This window comes from Anoplolepis gracilipes, chromosome 2 (genome assembly GCF_047496725.1).
Source record: "Anoplolepis gracilipes chromosome 2, ASM4749672v1, whole genome shotgun sequence".
NCBI lineage: Eukaryota > Metazoa > Arthropoda > Insecta > Hymenoptera > Formicidae > Anoplolepis > Anoplolepis gracilipes.
This window is the reverse complement of record NC_132971.1, coordinates 20,960,191-20,974,765: the sequence shown is the minus strand read 5'-3', so window position 1 is coordinate 20,974,765 and position 14,575 is coordinate 20,960,191. Positions and strand designations below refer to the sequence as shown.

General features: G+C 34.1%; 3 protein-coding genes across 5 annotated transcripts in view; 1 reads left to right on the top strand and 2 right to left on the bottom strand.

The window, feature by feature from the left end:
• Positions 1-5,002, top strand: part of Pmca (plasma membrane calcium-transporting ATPase 3) — a 95,645-nt gene extending 90,643 nt beyond the window's left edge. Inside the window, exons 14-15 of one of the 3 annotated variants that reach the window (XR_012048359.1) lie at positions 3,345-3,924; positions 4,881-5,002. Coding sequence is in view for 1 of the 3 variants with exons in the window: in XM_072909603.1 (XP_072765704.1) it covers positions 3,345-3,440 (96 nt within the window). In the remaining 2 variants the exon portion in view is untranslated. Of the gene's footprint in view, positions 1-3,344; positions 4,023-4,880 lie in introns of those variants that run through there. The other 2 variants (XR_012048357.1, XM_072909603.1) reach the window with 2 other exon arrangements.
• Hoka (hoka) lies at positions 4,709-5,989 on the bottom strand. The gene is made up of 3 exons (XM_072909651.1): positions 5,678-5,989; positions 5,153-5,236; positions 4,709-5,062 (listed from the first exon to the last, which is right to left on the bottom strand). Exons 1-3 carry the CDS (start codon positions 5,718-5,720, stop codon positions 4,902-4,904), a joined length of 288 nt encoding a protein of 95 aa, XP_072765752.1. The 5' UTR covers positions 5,721-5,989; the 3' UTR covers positions 4,709-4,901.
• A 540-nt stretch (positions 5,990-6,529) lies between these two features.
• On the bottom strand, positions 6,530-14,281 carry LOC140675224 ((E3-independent) E2 ubiquitin-conjugating enzyme UBE2O). The gene is made up of 8 exons (XM_072909453.1): positions 13,884-14,281; positions 13,492-13,665; positions 13,250-13,408; positions 12,526-13,185; positions 12,231-12,441; positions 11,814-11,997; positions 9,613-11,624; positions 6,530-9,531 (listed from the first exon to the last, which is right to left on the bottom strand). Exons 1-8 carry the CDS (start codon positions 14,112-14,114, stop codon positions 9,140-9,142), a joined length of 4,023 nt encoding a protein of 1,340 aa, XP_072765554.1. The 5' UTR covers positions 14,115-14,281; the 3' UTR covers positions 6,530-9,139.
• Positions 14,282-14,575: the final 294 nt, after the last annotated feature.

Sequence of the window (14,575 nt, the reverse complement as noted above, 5' to 3'; positions counted from 1 at the left end):
CAAGCGAGCGGATGACAGATAATGACCGGTTGACAATGATCTGTTCGCGACGCATGAATTGCGTCCGTGATGGGCGGCCGTCACGCGTGTGACGTTTTCATATATAAAAAAAATAATTAAAAAAAAAATAAATAAATAAAATAAAATAAGAGACAAAGAAGGATGCCATGCAAAGTCGGCAAATGAGCGCTGCTAAAACTTCAGAGTCCAAAATTCTCGAGGTTTTAAAAGATTTTTATGTACTTATCCCGACTTAGACGACGGGACAATGATTGAATTAAAAATAATAGTACATAGTTGAAACCTATATACATGACTTTGTGGTATCATTATTTCATTCACACGTTCATTGTTTTACCATCACATATAAACATCTGTGCGATACTTGGCGAAAACTATTGAAAATTCGCGATAAAAACAAGAAAATATTAATAATATCAGGGTTGGAAAGTAACGCGTTGCTTGTAACGCCGTTTCCGTAACAGTTACTTTTTTTTGGTAACAAAGTGATAACGGCGTTACTATATTTTTTTTCTGTAACTGTAGCGGTAATGTAGTTACATTTTTTTAATAACGGTAACGAATTTACTACAGTTACTTTTTATATATGGAACTTATTTATGACATATTATATTTTTTATTTTCGTATATTTAATTTTTAATTATCAACAAATATACATTTAGGTCCATATTTAGAACACGCTAACATCTTTGTAATAATTATGAAAGTACAAAAAATATCGTGTATTTGACTATAATTATATATTTTATGCAAACCAAATTTTTTTTATTTATACTTTGAGTGTTTTAAAATTATTTTCTTATTATTTATGGTTTTACAAATTTAAAATAAAATATTTTTAAAAAATTATTGATATTTTGATAATAATTTTCATCTTGTTTTAACATTAAAAAAGTAACGGAAAAAGTAAGTAGTTACTTTTTAAGTAATGATAACGATAACTAGTTACTTTTGATAATAAGTAACGAATAATGGTAACTACACAGAAAAAAGTAAGTTTCAAATCAAAACTTATATATACTCATATGAACACGTTCATGGTACGTTTCATATATACGCAAAAATTTATAATCTTCTTAGAAGAATTTAAAAATATTAAATTTCAACAATATTATAATCTCCTTTCAATATTACAATTGTCATTTCAAGAATAAAATAATTATTTTAACACTAAGAAAATTATAATCTTCGATTTGAACATGTGTTATTTACATTTTGAAACTAAAAATATTGTCAAAATAAGAATATTCTTTTTTTCTGTGTAGTTACTTTTTAAAAGTAACTTTCCCATCCCTGATAATAATTTGATACAAAAATACGCGTACAATATACAATAGTTCATTGCAATATTTCACACAAAATCTTATACAGAAAGACTCTGCGAAAGAAGTTTAGAAAATGGTGCGTGCGCAACGTTTGTTATAACTAAATAGTAAAAAATACGATGATGAGTTTAATTGAAAATTTTTTAAAATATATTTATACTTTTCTTAAGCATTTACGATAAACATATTACACATGCAGGTATTAGCTCACAATCAGAAAGTTACATAGAATTTTGTTTGGCCGAGCTCATCTTCGTCTGCAAACTTGAAGTATACTTTTAAAAATTTTTTTTTAAATTTGAATTGAAAAGCAAATTCCGCATTACAATCGAATTCTTGTATCATTTATTCTATTTTACGTTCCTATCGTTTAATAGCATTGTATGTAGAGTGAGAAAGCTTATTTTCTTACTCTATGCATGTCATTGCATAATCATGCAAATCTGAAAAGTCAATATTAGGGAAGCAGCGCAAGAAAAGTAATATAAAGTGTCTCAAATCTTGTAAAAAAAATTTCCTCACAATTCTTCCTGATCTAGGTTTTTGTTCAAAATTTTAAGTAAAGAAAGTTTTCTTAGATATTTTTTGGGGATACATTTTTAACTATGCATATATAAAGTAGTAAAAAAATATTTAAAGATTATCATCTCCAAAATTTTAATCAAGGTTTAGAAAGACGTCTCTTTGTGCCGTTCAGCATCATATAACGGATATAACGAGATTAATCGCAAAATTGCTCTTCGTTGGATCTATCACAAACTTGTCATCGATTGAAGAAAGAAAATATCGTTTTTCAGTCAACGTTAACAATCTATTAATTAAATATTAAATCCTTGTGCTGTTGAAAAATAATTATAAAATATATATACAATTAAGATTATAAAAATAAAAAAGACATTAATAGCCATAAAATAGACATAATGCCATCTTAAAAAGAAATAATAATAGATATAAACGTCATTTTTTAAAAATATATTAGAAATCTGTTTTATGCATATTTATATAATAGAAATCTTGCCCGTCTATTTTTTTAGATAAATATATAGAGAAAAAATAGAGGAAAATAGTTTAATGTTATATTAATATATTCAATACAATAACAGAAATATATTTAAGGATTATTAATATATATCTTGCAGACTATATTATTATTTTTGATGGATACATCGTAATATCGAGTTTGACACGATAGTAAAGATCGCTCGAGACCTGAATGTCTGGTTCACCATCATCGAGCGTTGTTGTATTGAATAATTTAGTTTAGACAAAAGGTGACAGGCTAAGCACCGTTCTATCGTCTGATAACACTTACCAAAATGTTCTACAACTTCTACCACTATTACTATTATGACCGAACATGTCAAAATACCACACTATCTGGAGAGACCATTCTCATATCTCCGTATATTGTAGATTTTGCAGACTCCTTTTATATCGATACAAGCATGTTTTATTAAATTGCTAGATGATTAGAAACTTTAAGAAGTAGAATTAATTTTACGAAAAGAAAAAAATAAAAATTTAATTTTTTAGTTTGTAAAAATTTAACACCATATTGTTAGTTAACGTTTTATCGAAAATCAATAATTTTGTGTTTGAAATAACAAATGATACGAAGATGGTGTTTAAAGAGTTGTTAAATAGGAAGGATACGCAAGCATATATTTATATATTTATATTTAATTTTTTTACACAAAAACAATTTTTTCTCAAATTATTTTAGAATAAATCGCAAATATTAAATATCTCGCTATTAATGATCGCGATCTGAAAAGTTATCTTAATATCTGAAAGAGAATTTATTTTGATATTAATAATATGCATATAACTCAATTATAAATTTATATGTATATTTAATTTTAGAAATATGAGATCTCTATAATTATATAAAAATTTTCAGATTATTTAAAGGAATCATTTCTTACATAATTTTTCGTAATTTTCATTATCTTTTTTATTTCTAATTCTGCACTAATTAATTATCAGAGTCGCAGCAGTTTATACTTATAGATTCGAAGATTTATGCGTTAGTGAGGCGAAGGGATAATTTCACAAGTGAAAGAGCTTTGGACAAACGAGGACGTTCAATCTAGTAGAGGATTTCGCTACTGGTCTTTCCAATGAATAGGCCTTCTGGGAATACACAATATATGTGGACGTCTTGATGATCGATCAGGCGACGGGAATGGAATGCAGTTGGGTGATAAAAAATTAATCGTGCCACGCGCCAGCATTGACCTTGGCGTGGGCGTCAAAAATATTATATAATGAGCGCATCAAACACTAGTACAAATTCACGACCTTTATCGATGGTCGGCTGACAGCTGACCTATGACCAAAGTAAATTTCACTGAAATCCGAAACAATCATAAATCGCTAAATTATAATTTAAAGATTTATACAATTGTAATAATATCTCTCAGGTGCTTTTTTATTTAATATGATCACATGATGAACCGAATGAATTAATGAGCGAAAACAAATATTTTCGAGGACATTAAAGAAGAATATGTAACAAATGCAGCGTCTGCATAGATGCAGAATCCAAGATCCATCGCAGGTACCAACTTTTTTCAGGTATGTACGTTTATTAAATTCAATAACATGATTAGTTGTTAAAAAACACAATAAACCACCTACAAGATGAAAATTTATAATACGTTGTAGTCGCATCATACTTGCATCCCGATAAATTACCATATTATGGAGAAAATATATTATTATGAGAAATATATTATTATAATAAAAATAGTAAATATAATTTTTTGGTAATTCGTGGAACATATGCTAACATATAAGAAAAAATCATGCGCGTGATATTTTTGTATTCAATAATATTGTATAGTTATTATATTTTATAAAAGAGTAATTGGAATTATTCGAATATTTTGATGCACAAACACAAATGTATAATCGGTAAGAAATAATAAAACAAATGCATAATTTACAATTTTTATAATAATAAATATCTTAAGATCTCGTTATATTTCATCCTTACAATAAAATGTTGTAAAAGGGAATGTAATTTGTACTCTGTAAAATTTTCTCCATATAGAGAATTCTAATTGTAAGTAGACTTTTCTTTTTCAATACCGTTTATAATATTTATATGTAATATGTAATATATAGGATGTGAATTTGAACAATTTAAATATAGCCTGAAAATGAACACCTATTAGTTAATAAACAATGAATAGATAGATATTCGTGTATAAGCGATCAAAATGCTCACTGGAAACGTTGATATGTAATATCGATCAGCCTAAGCTTAATTTCACTCGCGTTTTGAAGATGTAATATGAACATGTATAATAAACATTTCACAAATAATGGACATTAATATATAAACATGGACAATGTGTATAGTATCTTAAACACTTTTATATATCTAATAATTCAAACAAATGAGAAAATAATTATCTCAAACATAATAAAGTAAAAATGTCATTTTACAAAAAAAATATTTATAAAATTCTACGTTACATAAATTTATAATGTAAATAAAGGATAAAAGATTTTTTTTCTTTCGACAGATTCTGTCGTCGCAAATTAATTCAACTTTCGAGCTGCAACGCGGGTTGATAGGTGTGAGTCTCTCCGGTGTCAGCAGCGTCGACCACGAATTTTTGCAATAACGCATAAAGACCACCGCCGAGCAGTAACATGCCAAAACCTGTCAAAACAACTATGGCCCAAGCAGGTATAGCTGTACCTCCTAAAAAAAAATGATTTAACCAACATTTAAATCTTAATTCTCGTGCCACTTCACACACTTTACTTCATTAATTTACTATTATCGACTCACTGTAATAACGTCTGGTTATTGTCTTTCGGCCCCTCAAAATTTTGCGCCTTGCTTCAACTTCTTCCAGGAATATGCCCATCAGAACTGTTGATGTTGTTCGAGAAAAAAGATTTGCAATTTATTTTTTTTAATTTAAAAAAAATTTTCTTTAATTTTTTTATTTTTTTTAATCTATATTGTAATTTATATGCTATATCACACACGTGCAACGTAAGAGTTATTAAAATAAGCCCTAACAGCACACATGTTCAAAAGAGATGTTTAAGAAATCCATATAGAGTATTAAAACATATTTCAATATTCTGTGCTGATAAAGAATGTATGCGAAAATAATAATTTAATATTTGAAAAATAATTATTATTTAACCATATAATCGTCATTACTCTTTTAATAAAATATTAATTATTTTTTATCAATCAATGACAGTTTTTATGATACAAGGAGACGTAAAAGCGAGACATCTTTTATCGATTAGGAATAATTTATTGTCATTGTTTCTTTTATATTAAGATGTTTTTACTTACGCAAACCGATAGCTAAGTAGCACATAAACTTTTTTGAATACATTTTTTTGGAAAATATCAATACACACACAGTGAAAAAAAAAAGGTGGGACAGCAAATTGCTTTGGCAACTAACTACACTGCAGTGTCTACGTAATGCGTACTGAATCACACCTTCGATAAGAGATACGGATAACTGAGTGTACAGCTTATCTATTTCGAGATAGTGAGATATATTTTTTTACACGTATATATATATATTATCATCATTTCTACGCTCGAACGTTGCACGAATGTAGAATGTTCGACTAGGATTACGAATTTTCAATTGTCATTATGTATATATGTGCCCAAGCGCTAGATATTTCTGTGAAATATTTATAAAATATTTATAAAATTCAAAATTAACATTCCAAGAATATTCCAAAACATTCCGGAATATTTAAAGAATATACATAAAATATTCAAATAAACGCAAAATATTCTGATCATTTTGTATACTATTTTATTCTATTTTTTATTTCATTTTTTATGTTCCATACATATATCCAAATTTACACTGAATGTTCCTTATTACATACTTATACAGGTAATGTCCATAGAATATTCTGAATATTTCACACTTATTTGAACGTTCTATGGGAGAGAACATTTCTTTACTATTTCAGGATATACAGAATTTTTGGAATACGAATGGAATATTCAGGAATATCTAGCGCTTATTGGGTACATTAATATTGGAATAAAACTTGAATAAAAATAATTGCATATAATTGTTGTACATGTATCAAGATAAATGTCTCCGAAGTAGCAGGATTAAGGATGTTCAAAGGTGTAATGTTGACAAAAAGATGCGGGACATTTTCATGTCCATTATTCCTATAATGATTTTTTATTGAGCCGAATTAAGGTAACTGAATTACATATGTAGCAAATTACTACCAAATTGTAATTTCGATTTGATTGATGCCAACGTAGTACAATGGATAGAAAAGGCAATTGAGAGGGGGAATGACCTCAACGAATGCCTTCAAACAAAACTTTACAGGTGTCAAAACGATGATTTGTAACGCCGAAAGAGATGAATCTTAAATAATAAAATATAACAATCTTACATATAATAATTTCCTATAGGAAGGAGCTTAAGAGACAATGTGTGACAGAACGAAGACAGGAAGAACAGTCTCGAACGAATTAAAAATAAAAATTATAAATAAAAAGTTAAATAAAAATAATCTGCCGTACATAACTTGATGTTAGACTAGAATATGTGCTTTTTTCCTGTTTTTTTTTTTTTTTTTTTTTTTTTACCTTCATGTTTTCTTTTTTTTTTTTTTACGCTCGTAATTATTTGCAAATCGCACATTCAGGCGGCTCCTCTTTTGGGCGTTCCTTTTCTCTTTATTTTTCTTCCCTTTTGAAAAAGTGCAATGCGCGAAATAAATTTTCCAATACGCGACTCACACCAATATAATTGTTATAATCAATGTAAATATAGCTGGCACATATACAAGGCATCCCAAACATTTCGGCGGTTTTACAATGCGCCTTATTTTTTCTCCGCCTCTATTAGCATACTCATCATTTACACTTGCTAACAAGAATCGCATACTCTTCTCGAAAACACTTCCATCTCTTTTCTAGCAACTCGTTCATTAACACCATAAATCTCTTTAAGAATTTTTTTATCCTTTACTAAACGAGAGAAAAAAATCGACCGACATACAGAAAATACGGACGCTTTTTGTAAGTTAGTCAATTGAATGATGATGATTTTTCGATATACATATTTTTTCTATGTCTGAAGGATGACGAGAGAAAGATAACAAAGAAGAAAACAACTACTAATGAATATTTAAATATCACTCCACAGCATCTTCATAATTCTTCATTATTAAATTGATTTGAAAACCTTTTTTTTCTTATGCTTTTTATCCTGTTATCACCTTATATGTGCATTGGAATAAACATAATTTTACGTAAAAAATAACTTCCTGATCCTAGATACCTTACAGGAATTCTTGAATAAAATAAATGAATAATACTGTATACATCCTTTGCACTTTAATCATTAACCAACTAAATAATAATGATAGTAACAATCATTATAACAGAACTCGAGTAAATGTATTCAAATCAGTCCTCTTTCGCAACATGTTGTATCTCGCAAAATTGTAGGAATGAAAAAGGAAGATTTATCTTCAACGAAAGATTGAATTATCGCAAGGATATAGCAAGGATAATGCATTTTTTTCTAAATTTCTATACTTTACAAGCTATGTGCTAAGAAAATCCATATACACTGGACATAGTCGTCGTAAAGATTTCATCTAGATATGGATGTTTTTTTTTTTTTCCTAAACTATTTTCCCTCTACACGTCTGCGATTAAAGTCACTCTTTATAGTTTCACTTGAGAATATTAATAGTATAATGTTGGCCCGTTATAAGAAAGATCTTTCAAAGCTCAAGCTTTACTCTCGACCAGTCGCCGGGGTAAAATTTCCGGGACAATTCGTCCACGTGAGATTCTTCGTTAGAGATTGATTACAAGTATCTGTCTTATAATGGTCCAACACTCTACTTGGATGGCATAGTAATTCCAAGATACATATGATTCGACGGGAATAATCGATTTACGATTTCGACAATAATCACACATTACTGAAAGTGCAATCATGAAAATGTGCTACGTAGAATTAACACGCTATTATTATTATCTTTTAAGATTTTCTATTGCAACGTTTTTTCCTCGTTAGTTCGGCGTATTGCTACTGGTCTTTATCTCTCGCCTTATTTTCTTCTCCATATTTGTTTTACAGAATGGCAAATTCTGTTTATGTCTCTTTCTTTCTGCGCTATATTATTTACTTCCTTATCAGAAAGGTTTCAGCTAATTTCTTATACTTGTCACAGGCAACGTAATACCTTTATACTTAAAAGTATATGGAACTAAATGCAAGAGGAGCTTTATATAGGTCTTGTTTTTTTTTTCCATTTTACTTCGATGTCGAATTAACGCGATAATTTTACAATTCGCCTCGATAGTACATGTACAAAGTTTCCGTGCATGTGTATTGTGTGTGTGTGTGTGTGTGTGTGTGTGTGTGTGTGTGTGTGTGTTTGTGTGTGTGTGTGTATGTGTGTGTGTAGGTGAGCCGCAAAATTTTGTTTATTCATGCCATTATAATCACCCTATTACTTATGCTCTCTCTCTATTCGTACTCTTAGAACAATTATCTTTAGCAACAACTGCTGCAGTTTATTTCTATTAAAAATTATCGCGTCGTTATTAAATATTATCGATAGGTATATCGCATGTATGTTGCGTGTCAGCGTACATTTGTGTGATTAAAATTCCGTATACGATAAATTACTGAAATATATATATTATATATATATTAAAATATATATATTACCGAACAGTCGTATAATAATTTAACCGAGCTAAGCGTTTCGATTTATGCTTACTTTTACCTTGTGGCTAGCTGGTGTTTTGGCTTAAGAAACTCTTTTTCGTTTCGCTCGGCGCCGCCGCAAGGGTATTCGTTGCGGAAGATGACGTCACTTCCTTAGTAGTAGATTGATTGCCATTTAATGTTAGTTTTTTGTTACTTTCCTGTGTATTGCTCATGCCGCTACTACTCTCATTACATTCTGCTACTTTACTGTTACTCGAGTTGGACATTTCTTGGCACTGATTCGCAGTATTATTCCTTAACTCCATAATATTTTCATTGCTCTGCCATCCTCTTGGCCTTTGTATTATCTTTTCTTTAACGAGCACCTCTTTAAATGTTGCCAAAGTCTTGCAGAGAGTTATACAGAAACCGCGCGATGCCGGGATGAGCGGAAATTCGGGTAATACTTTTTCATCTATAACAGTAGAGAGAAAGAAAGAATTATATAAAGTATAGTATAAAAAGTATTATAAAAAAGGATATATTCATTATATACCAATATCAGCAATTTCTTTAAAAGTAGTAGGAGTAACAGGAGATAACGGATGCTGATTGTTATGCTGCTCGGATATCTCCATCCACAGTTCCAGTCTCTGCAACAGTTTCTGAGCATGTTTCTTGAAATGCGCGATGATAATGTCCTTGAATACAGGTGGCGGGTGTAACAGCAATTTGGTTTGAGCCTGCACCAGCTTCAGCACCACCATTTCGTTATACATTCTCGAATTTTCGCGTCCCTGTTGCGAGCCCTTCTGCTTCTCGAAACCGGCTTCGTTAAAGTACGGTTCACTCACGAGGATTAAACCCTGTATCGAGACAATCACTTGCAACAGGGTCGATGAGCTCGTCCATACTTCCGTACCGCGACCGGACCAGGTACCCAGCAAGCTCACGCACACCTTCCCATCTTCGTAAAGATTGGGATTCAACCGATCGCTACAGTAGGAAATGTAATGACAGAGAGGCGGCGCGGCCGGATAATCGGCCGATAATTGGAAGTCAAAGAGGAAGAGGCCGTCCTCGTAGGGCGTTTTCTCAGGACCGCGGAACATTACGGAATACAGATCTATACGGTCCTCGAATCCCTTTACCCACACACCCGGCGGAAGTGAGCTTTTTAGCAACTTCAACTCTTTGGAGACAGTTCTGAAGAAGTTGCTCGGATCGGTAGGCTGAAACATGGTCAGCTTGAATTTGTGACTATCGGGCGCGGTTTCCTCTATAGAGAAGCCTTCGCCCTCGGTATAAACCGGCGGTGGAATTTCGATGGGACACTCCGATGGATCCGTCATCGTCTCCACGCGTTCCTCCTCTTCCTCGCCCTTCTGTTTTTTTCGCGGGGAAGTTTTCTCCGCATCCGACAACGACATTTTGCCTAAACCGAACCTCCTAGACACTTCAGCATGCGCCAATACGAGTTGCGCTTTTATCAGATTACACAGCTTCACGCATACGTGTGACGTTCCGACATTTTGAGAAGTCGCAAGACTTGTCGGCACTTTTTTCACCTTGTTCGCTTCTACCTTATCCGCCAAATTTGCGCTGCTCAACGTAGACGAGCATTCTGGCACATTATTAACATCTTCGCTCATGAGGAATTCCCCACTGGACTCACTCGATCCCGATTCCTTCTTTGAGTTCTCTGCTGAATACAATCCAGAATCCTCAGGATTGGGATTGGGACGTATAAATAATTGATTAACCGGCTCCTCATCATCCTGTTTTTTGGTATTGTTCTCGATACTAATAGTATTGTCAATTTCTGATCTATTAATGATTGTAGCGACTTGCTTCTCTGGTACACTAATTGCACACTGATCGTCGCTGCTTCTTGAATTCTTTAAATTATCTTTATCTAAGAATTCTTCCGGACATTCGGACTTGGGTGTGAAAAGTCTCGTTACTTGATCGGCCATACGTTGCGCGACATTCGCTCTACCACGTTCTCTCACCCGCTCGAGGAGCCCTTGGAAGTGACATTCGTGAAAGAACGAAGTACCCATCAATTTGTCCATATAACGGCAATCTTTATATACTTCTAAAAGTTTTCTCATCACTTCTGTTGTCTGCAATGACGGATTTTGCGTAAAGATCTCTTCCAATCTAGACATTGCAATCCTGGCCTTCTCAATGTGCGCTGCTAACTTTGGTTTTATGTTCTCCAATTCTGTCTGTTCGGTGCCGTCATTATCGGCGATGAAGCAATCCTCCAATTCTGTCTCCCATGATGATTCGGATGAAACATCATCCCATAATTCCCCTTCATCACTATCGTATTCCCCGACCTTGTATAAATCTTGCGGCCAACACATACTAATATGACCGTCGACCCACCATACTTTCACTCGTCCCTCTGGATAATTGTCCAACACTTGACCGGCGGTGCATCCAGCATCCTCACCCTCGAAATTCGCTATTCGGATTACCAGAGTTCCTGGTCTGTACTGGAAATCTGGATGGTCCTTCAAATCGTAAACGCTCACTTCGCGTTCCTCCAGGAAGATCGGCCTAGATAAAGAAGGTAAAACAAATTAAAAAAATTTTTACCATTTTCCTTTTACCTCCCCCATTTATTTGTAATTATTTTAAATTATATAGCACAAAGTCGTCTAGAAATTCAAAGATAACAGAAAGTTTTGAGATAACATATAAGAAAAGGTGTTGGAAAGAAAAATTTTTTCTTTATATAATACTCACTCTGGATTTTGACTAGAAGTATATGTTCGGAACCATTTTATCTTAGCAGTACGGCCTTGATGATCGACACTTTGTACAACACCATACATTCTAGATTCTTCCTTTTGGTCTACGACAAAGTCACCTGGGAAAAATTCCTTGTCATCCAAATGATGAATTGGATATAATTGTGTTGATGGTATGCCTAAAAAAAATATATGACATTAGTATCATATGTTACAAAACTTTATATATGTGTGTGTATACATAAAACTGAAATATAACTGAAACTGTTTATCTTCTTTAATATCTGTCTATAATATCGATAATATTATAAACAAATTATATTAATTGTAAAATACTTTATTATATATTTCAAATAAATTTAATTTAGATACAACTAATAAATATCAATATACAATAGTCAATGTTCAATACCAAATTCTACTGAACCATCTTGCCACACCACATTAGCTTTTGTATTAGTGGACAATGTTTCTACAACTATCTTTGTTCCAGGAATTAATGGAACGGGCGGTACTTTCTTTTTCGCTTTTCGTAACTTCTTTTTCTTCAGCACTTTCGTCATCAATGCAGGACCCTTCTTTTTCTTTCCCATTGACGACATGCTAGAGCAGCCACTGGAGACCTATAGAGCGCATCAATCATTTCTGTCTTAGATCTGTTCTTCTTAAAGCTGAAGAAAAACAAACAGAAAAAAACAAATAATTACCGAAGCGGTGTCACTTTGCGAACCCGTGGTATCTTCGGTATCCCACTCGTCCGAACTTTCAGGGTGTTGATTCAGAGGCGGCGGCATTAAAGTATTATTACTTATGACATCCTGCGAGTGAACGCCATTACTTTGATTGCTCTCTTCTACCGATCGCTGATTGGGTATTTTATCTTTTCTTTGTTCCTTCTTCTTATCATCCAGCAATTTCGTCACCGTAATATTCGGACGCGTCTTCTTCGGACTCTGCTTAGGAACTTGGTAAATATCCCTTTGCTGTTTTCGCCATTGTTCGCGAGTAATAACGTTTTCGTTTCCCTTAATAATGTAAAAATTGCGATCGCCGACCTGTACCGTTGAAGGTTCAAATACATTTAGCAGTTTCAGCTTTTTCAGATCTTCACCCTCGACCACGAATTTCGGTTGTGCCTGATCGGACCAGGCACCGTCTTTTGAATACGCTCGACATTGCCAATGCACGCCGACCCAATCAGTCTCCACTTTTTCCACAATCACTTTCGTTATCTTTTGTGGTTTCAATTTTCTCTTGGCCTTCATCTCCTTTGTACACTGAATCCACTGCGCATCTTCCAGACAGTGAACAGGACCCCATAAACTCTGCCCAGGGTAGAACTCGGTAGAGTGCGGAAAATCATTGTCCTAAAAGATATTTGCTATTTGTATCTGTAGAATCTTACATGAATAGTAAGTCATTTGATCTTACGTTATCTCGCGTCTCTTCCAATTGTCCCAGAACGCAAGAATCCATCTCATTTATAACGCAATGCGATCCGTCCGGCGTTACCAGCCACAATTTAAAGTGTGTCATTCTAATGCCACCGACCCAAGAGTCCATGCAAACTGCCATATCTGTTGCAAATTCCTACAAATGACAACTGTTTGTTTCAGTGTACAACTAATATATACCGACTACATCAGCAGAGATATATGTACACATCCATGTACCTGCAATGGGATTAGGTCTTCGCTTTTGATATCTGTGAGTACCTGCTTGGTACCAATGACCTGCACACACGCAGTTAGTTCTATGTCTCTGCAGTAACCTCTCTGTGTGTCCTTTCCTTTGATCATCCTGCGTACCACGTCTCCAGGCATGAGGGTCCTATCGGCCAGGTGAACCTGGAAATGAAACTTCGTCAGAATCTCGACGCACAATATCGTGCAAGACGTCGTTAAAACAGATCTGAGATTTCAATATAATCCAACGCTCGCGAGCGTAATCGCAACGAAAGACGTCGCCTTTTCTACTGACAAGCCAAATAGTACAAAGGCACGAGATGCGGGAATCGATGAATCCTTCCAGGTTGAATCGACACGCAGATAATTGATCGCGGTACCTTCTTACAGTTGACCAGTTCCTCGACGCCGGACGGATGCCAGATCATGCGTATCTCGCCCTTCTTGCGCTTCGGTAGGCTCTCCTCGCTGTCGGAGCTCTCCTCGGACATGTCCTGATCGTCATTCTCCATGACGATGCCGAAGATGACGTTGCCCCGTTTGTCGACGCGATAGACGACATCCTCATAGAAGTACTGATTCTCCGGCGCAACGTTCGCCGCGGCAGCCATCTTTCCTGCCCCTGCCTGTACAACCTCGCTGCCCCCAGCCTAGCTCTCTCACTCGGTGACTGGACCACGGTGGACGGTGGACGAGTCCGCCTCTGCCCTCTGCTCTCTACCGCTGCCGCTACTACCCGAGGTGGCCGAGCATACCCGACAGAGTCGAACGATGCCGAGCGCCACCGGGCCGAGCCGACGACGTTGACAGTAAACTGGCTGGAGAATGGAATTTCAAATACGTCAAGATGCGCCTGCGCATTAAAGCGGTAAAACGCTTAAGGCGGTATTTTCATTTGTCCTACAAGTCTGTTGGACGCTGCGATTGGCTACCGAATAGAGATATTTTGCCGGGCTCCTGGACAATTTTTCGCATAATAAACAGTCAATAAAATTGATAAATAAAAATATTATTTTTAATACAAAATAAAGAAATTTCATGGTCTCTTCATTTTCACGATAAAATCAAATAT

Excerpts from the sequence above, each read along its gene's own strand:
- Hoka (XM_072909651.1), bottom strand. The coding sequence starts at position 5,720 with ATGTATTCAAAAAAGTTTATGTGCTACTTAGCTATCGGTTTGC. Across the intron at positions 5,237-5,677 it reads CTACTTAGCTATCGGTTTGC|TTCTGATGGGCATATTCCTG; the intron begins GTAAGTAAAAAC and ends CAACATCAACAG. Across the intron at positions 5,063-5,152 it reads AATAACCAGACGTTATTACA|GAGGTACAGCTATACCTGCT; the intron begins GTGAGTCGATAA and ends ATTTTTTTTTAG.
- LOC140675224 (XM_072909453.1), bottom strand. The coding sequence starts at position 14,114 with ATGGCTGCCGCGGCGAACGTTGCGCCGGAGAATCAGTACTTCTATGAG. Across the intron at positions 12,442-12,525 it reads CGCAAAGTGACACCGCTTCG|GTCTCCAGTGGCTGCTCTAG; the intron begins GTAATTATTTGT and ends TGCGCTCTATAG. Across the intron at positions 11,998-12,230 it reads AGATGGTTCAGTAGAATTTG|GCATACCATCAACACAATTA; the intron begins GTATTGAACATT and ends TATTTTTTTTAG.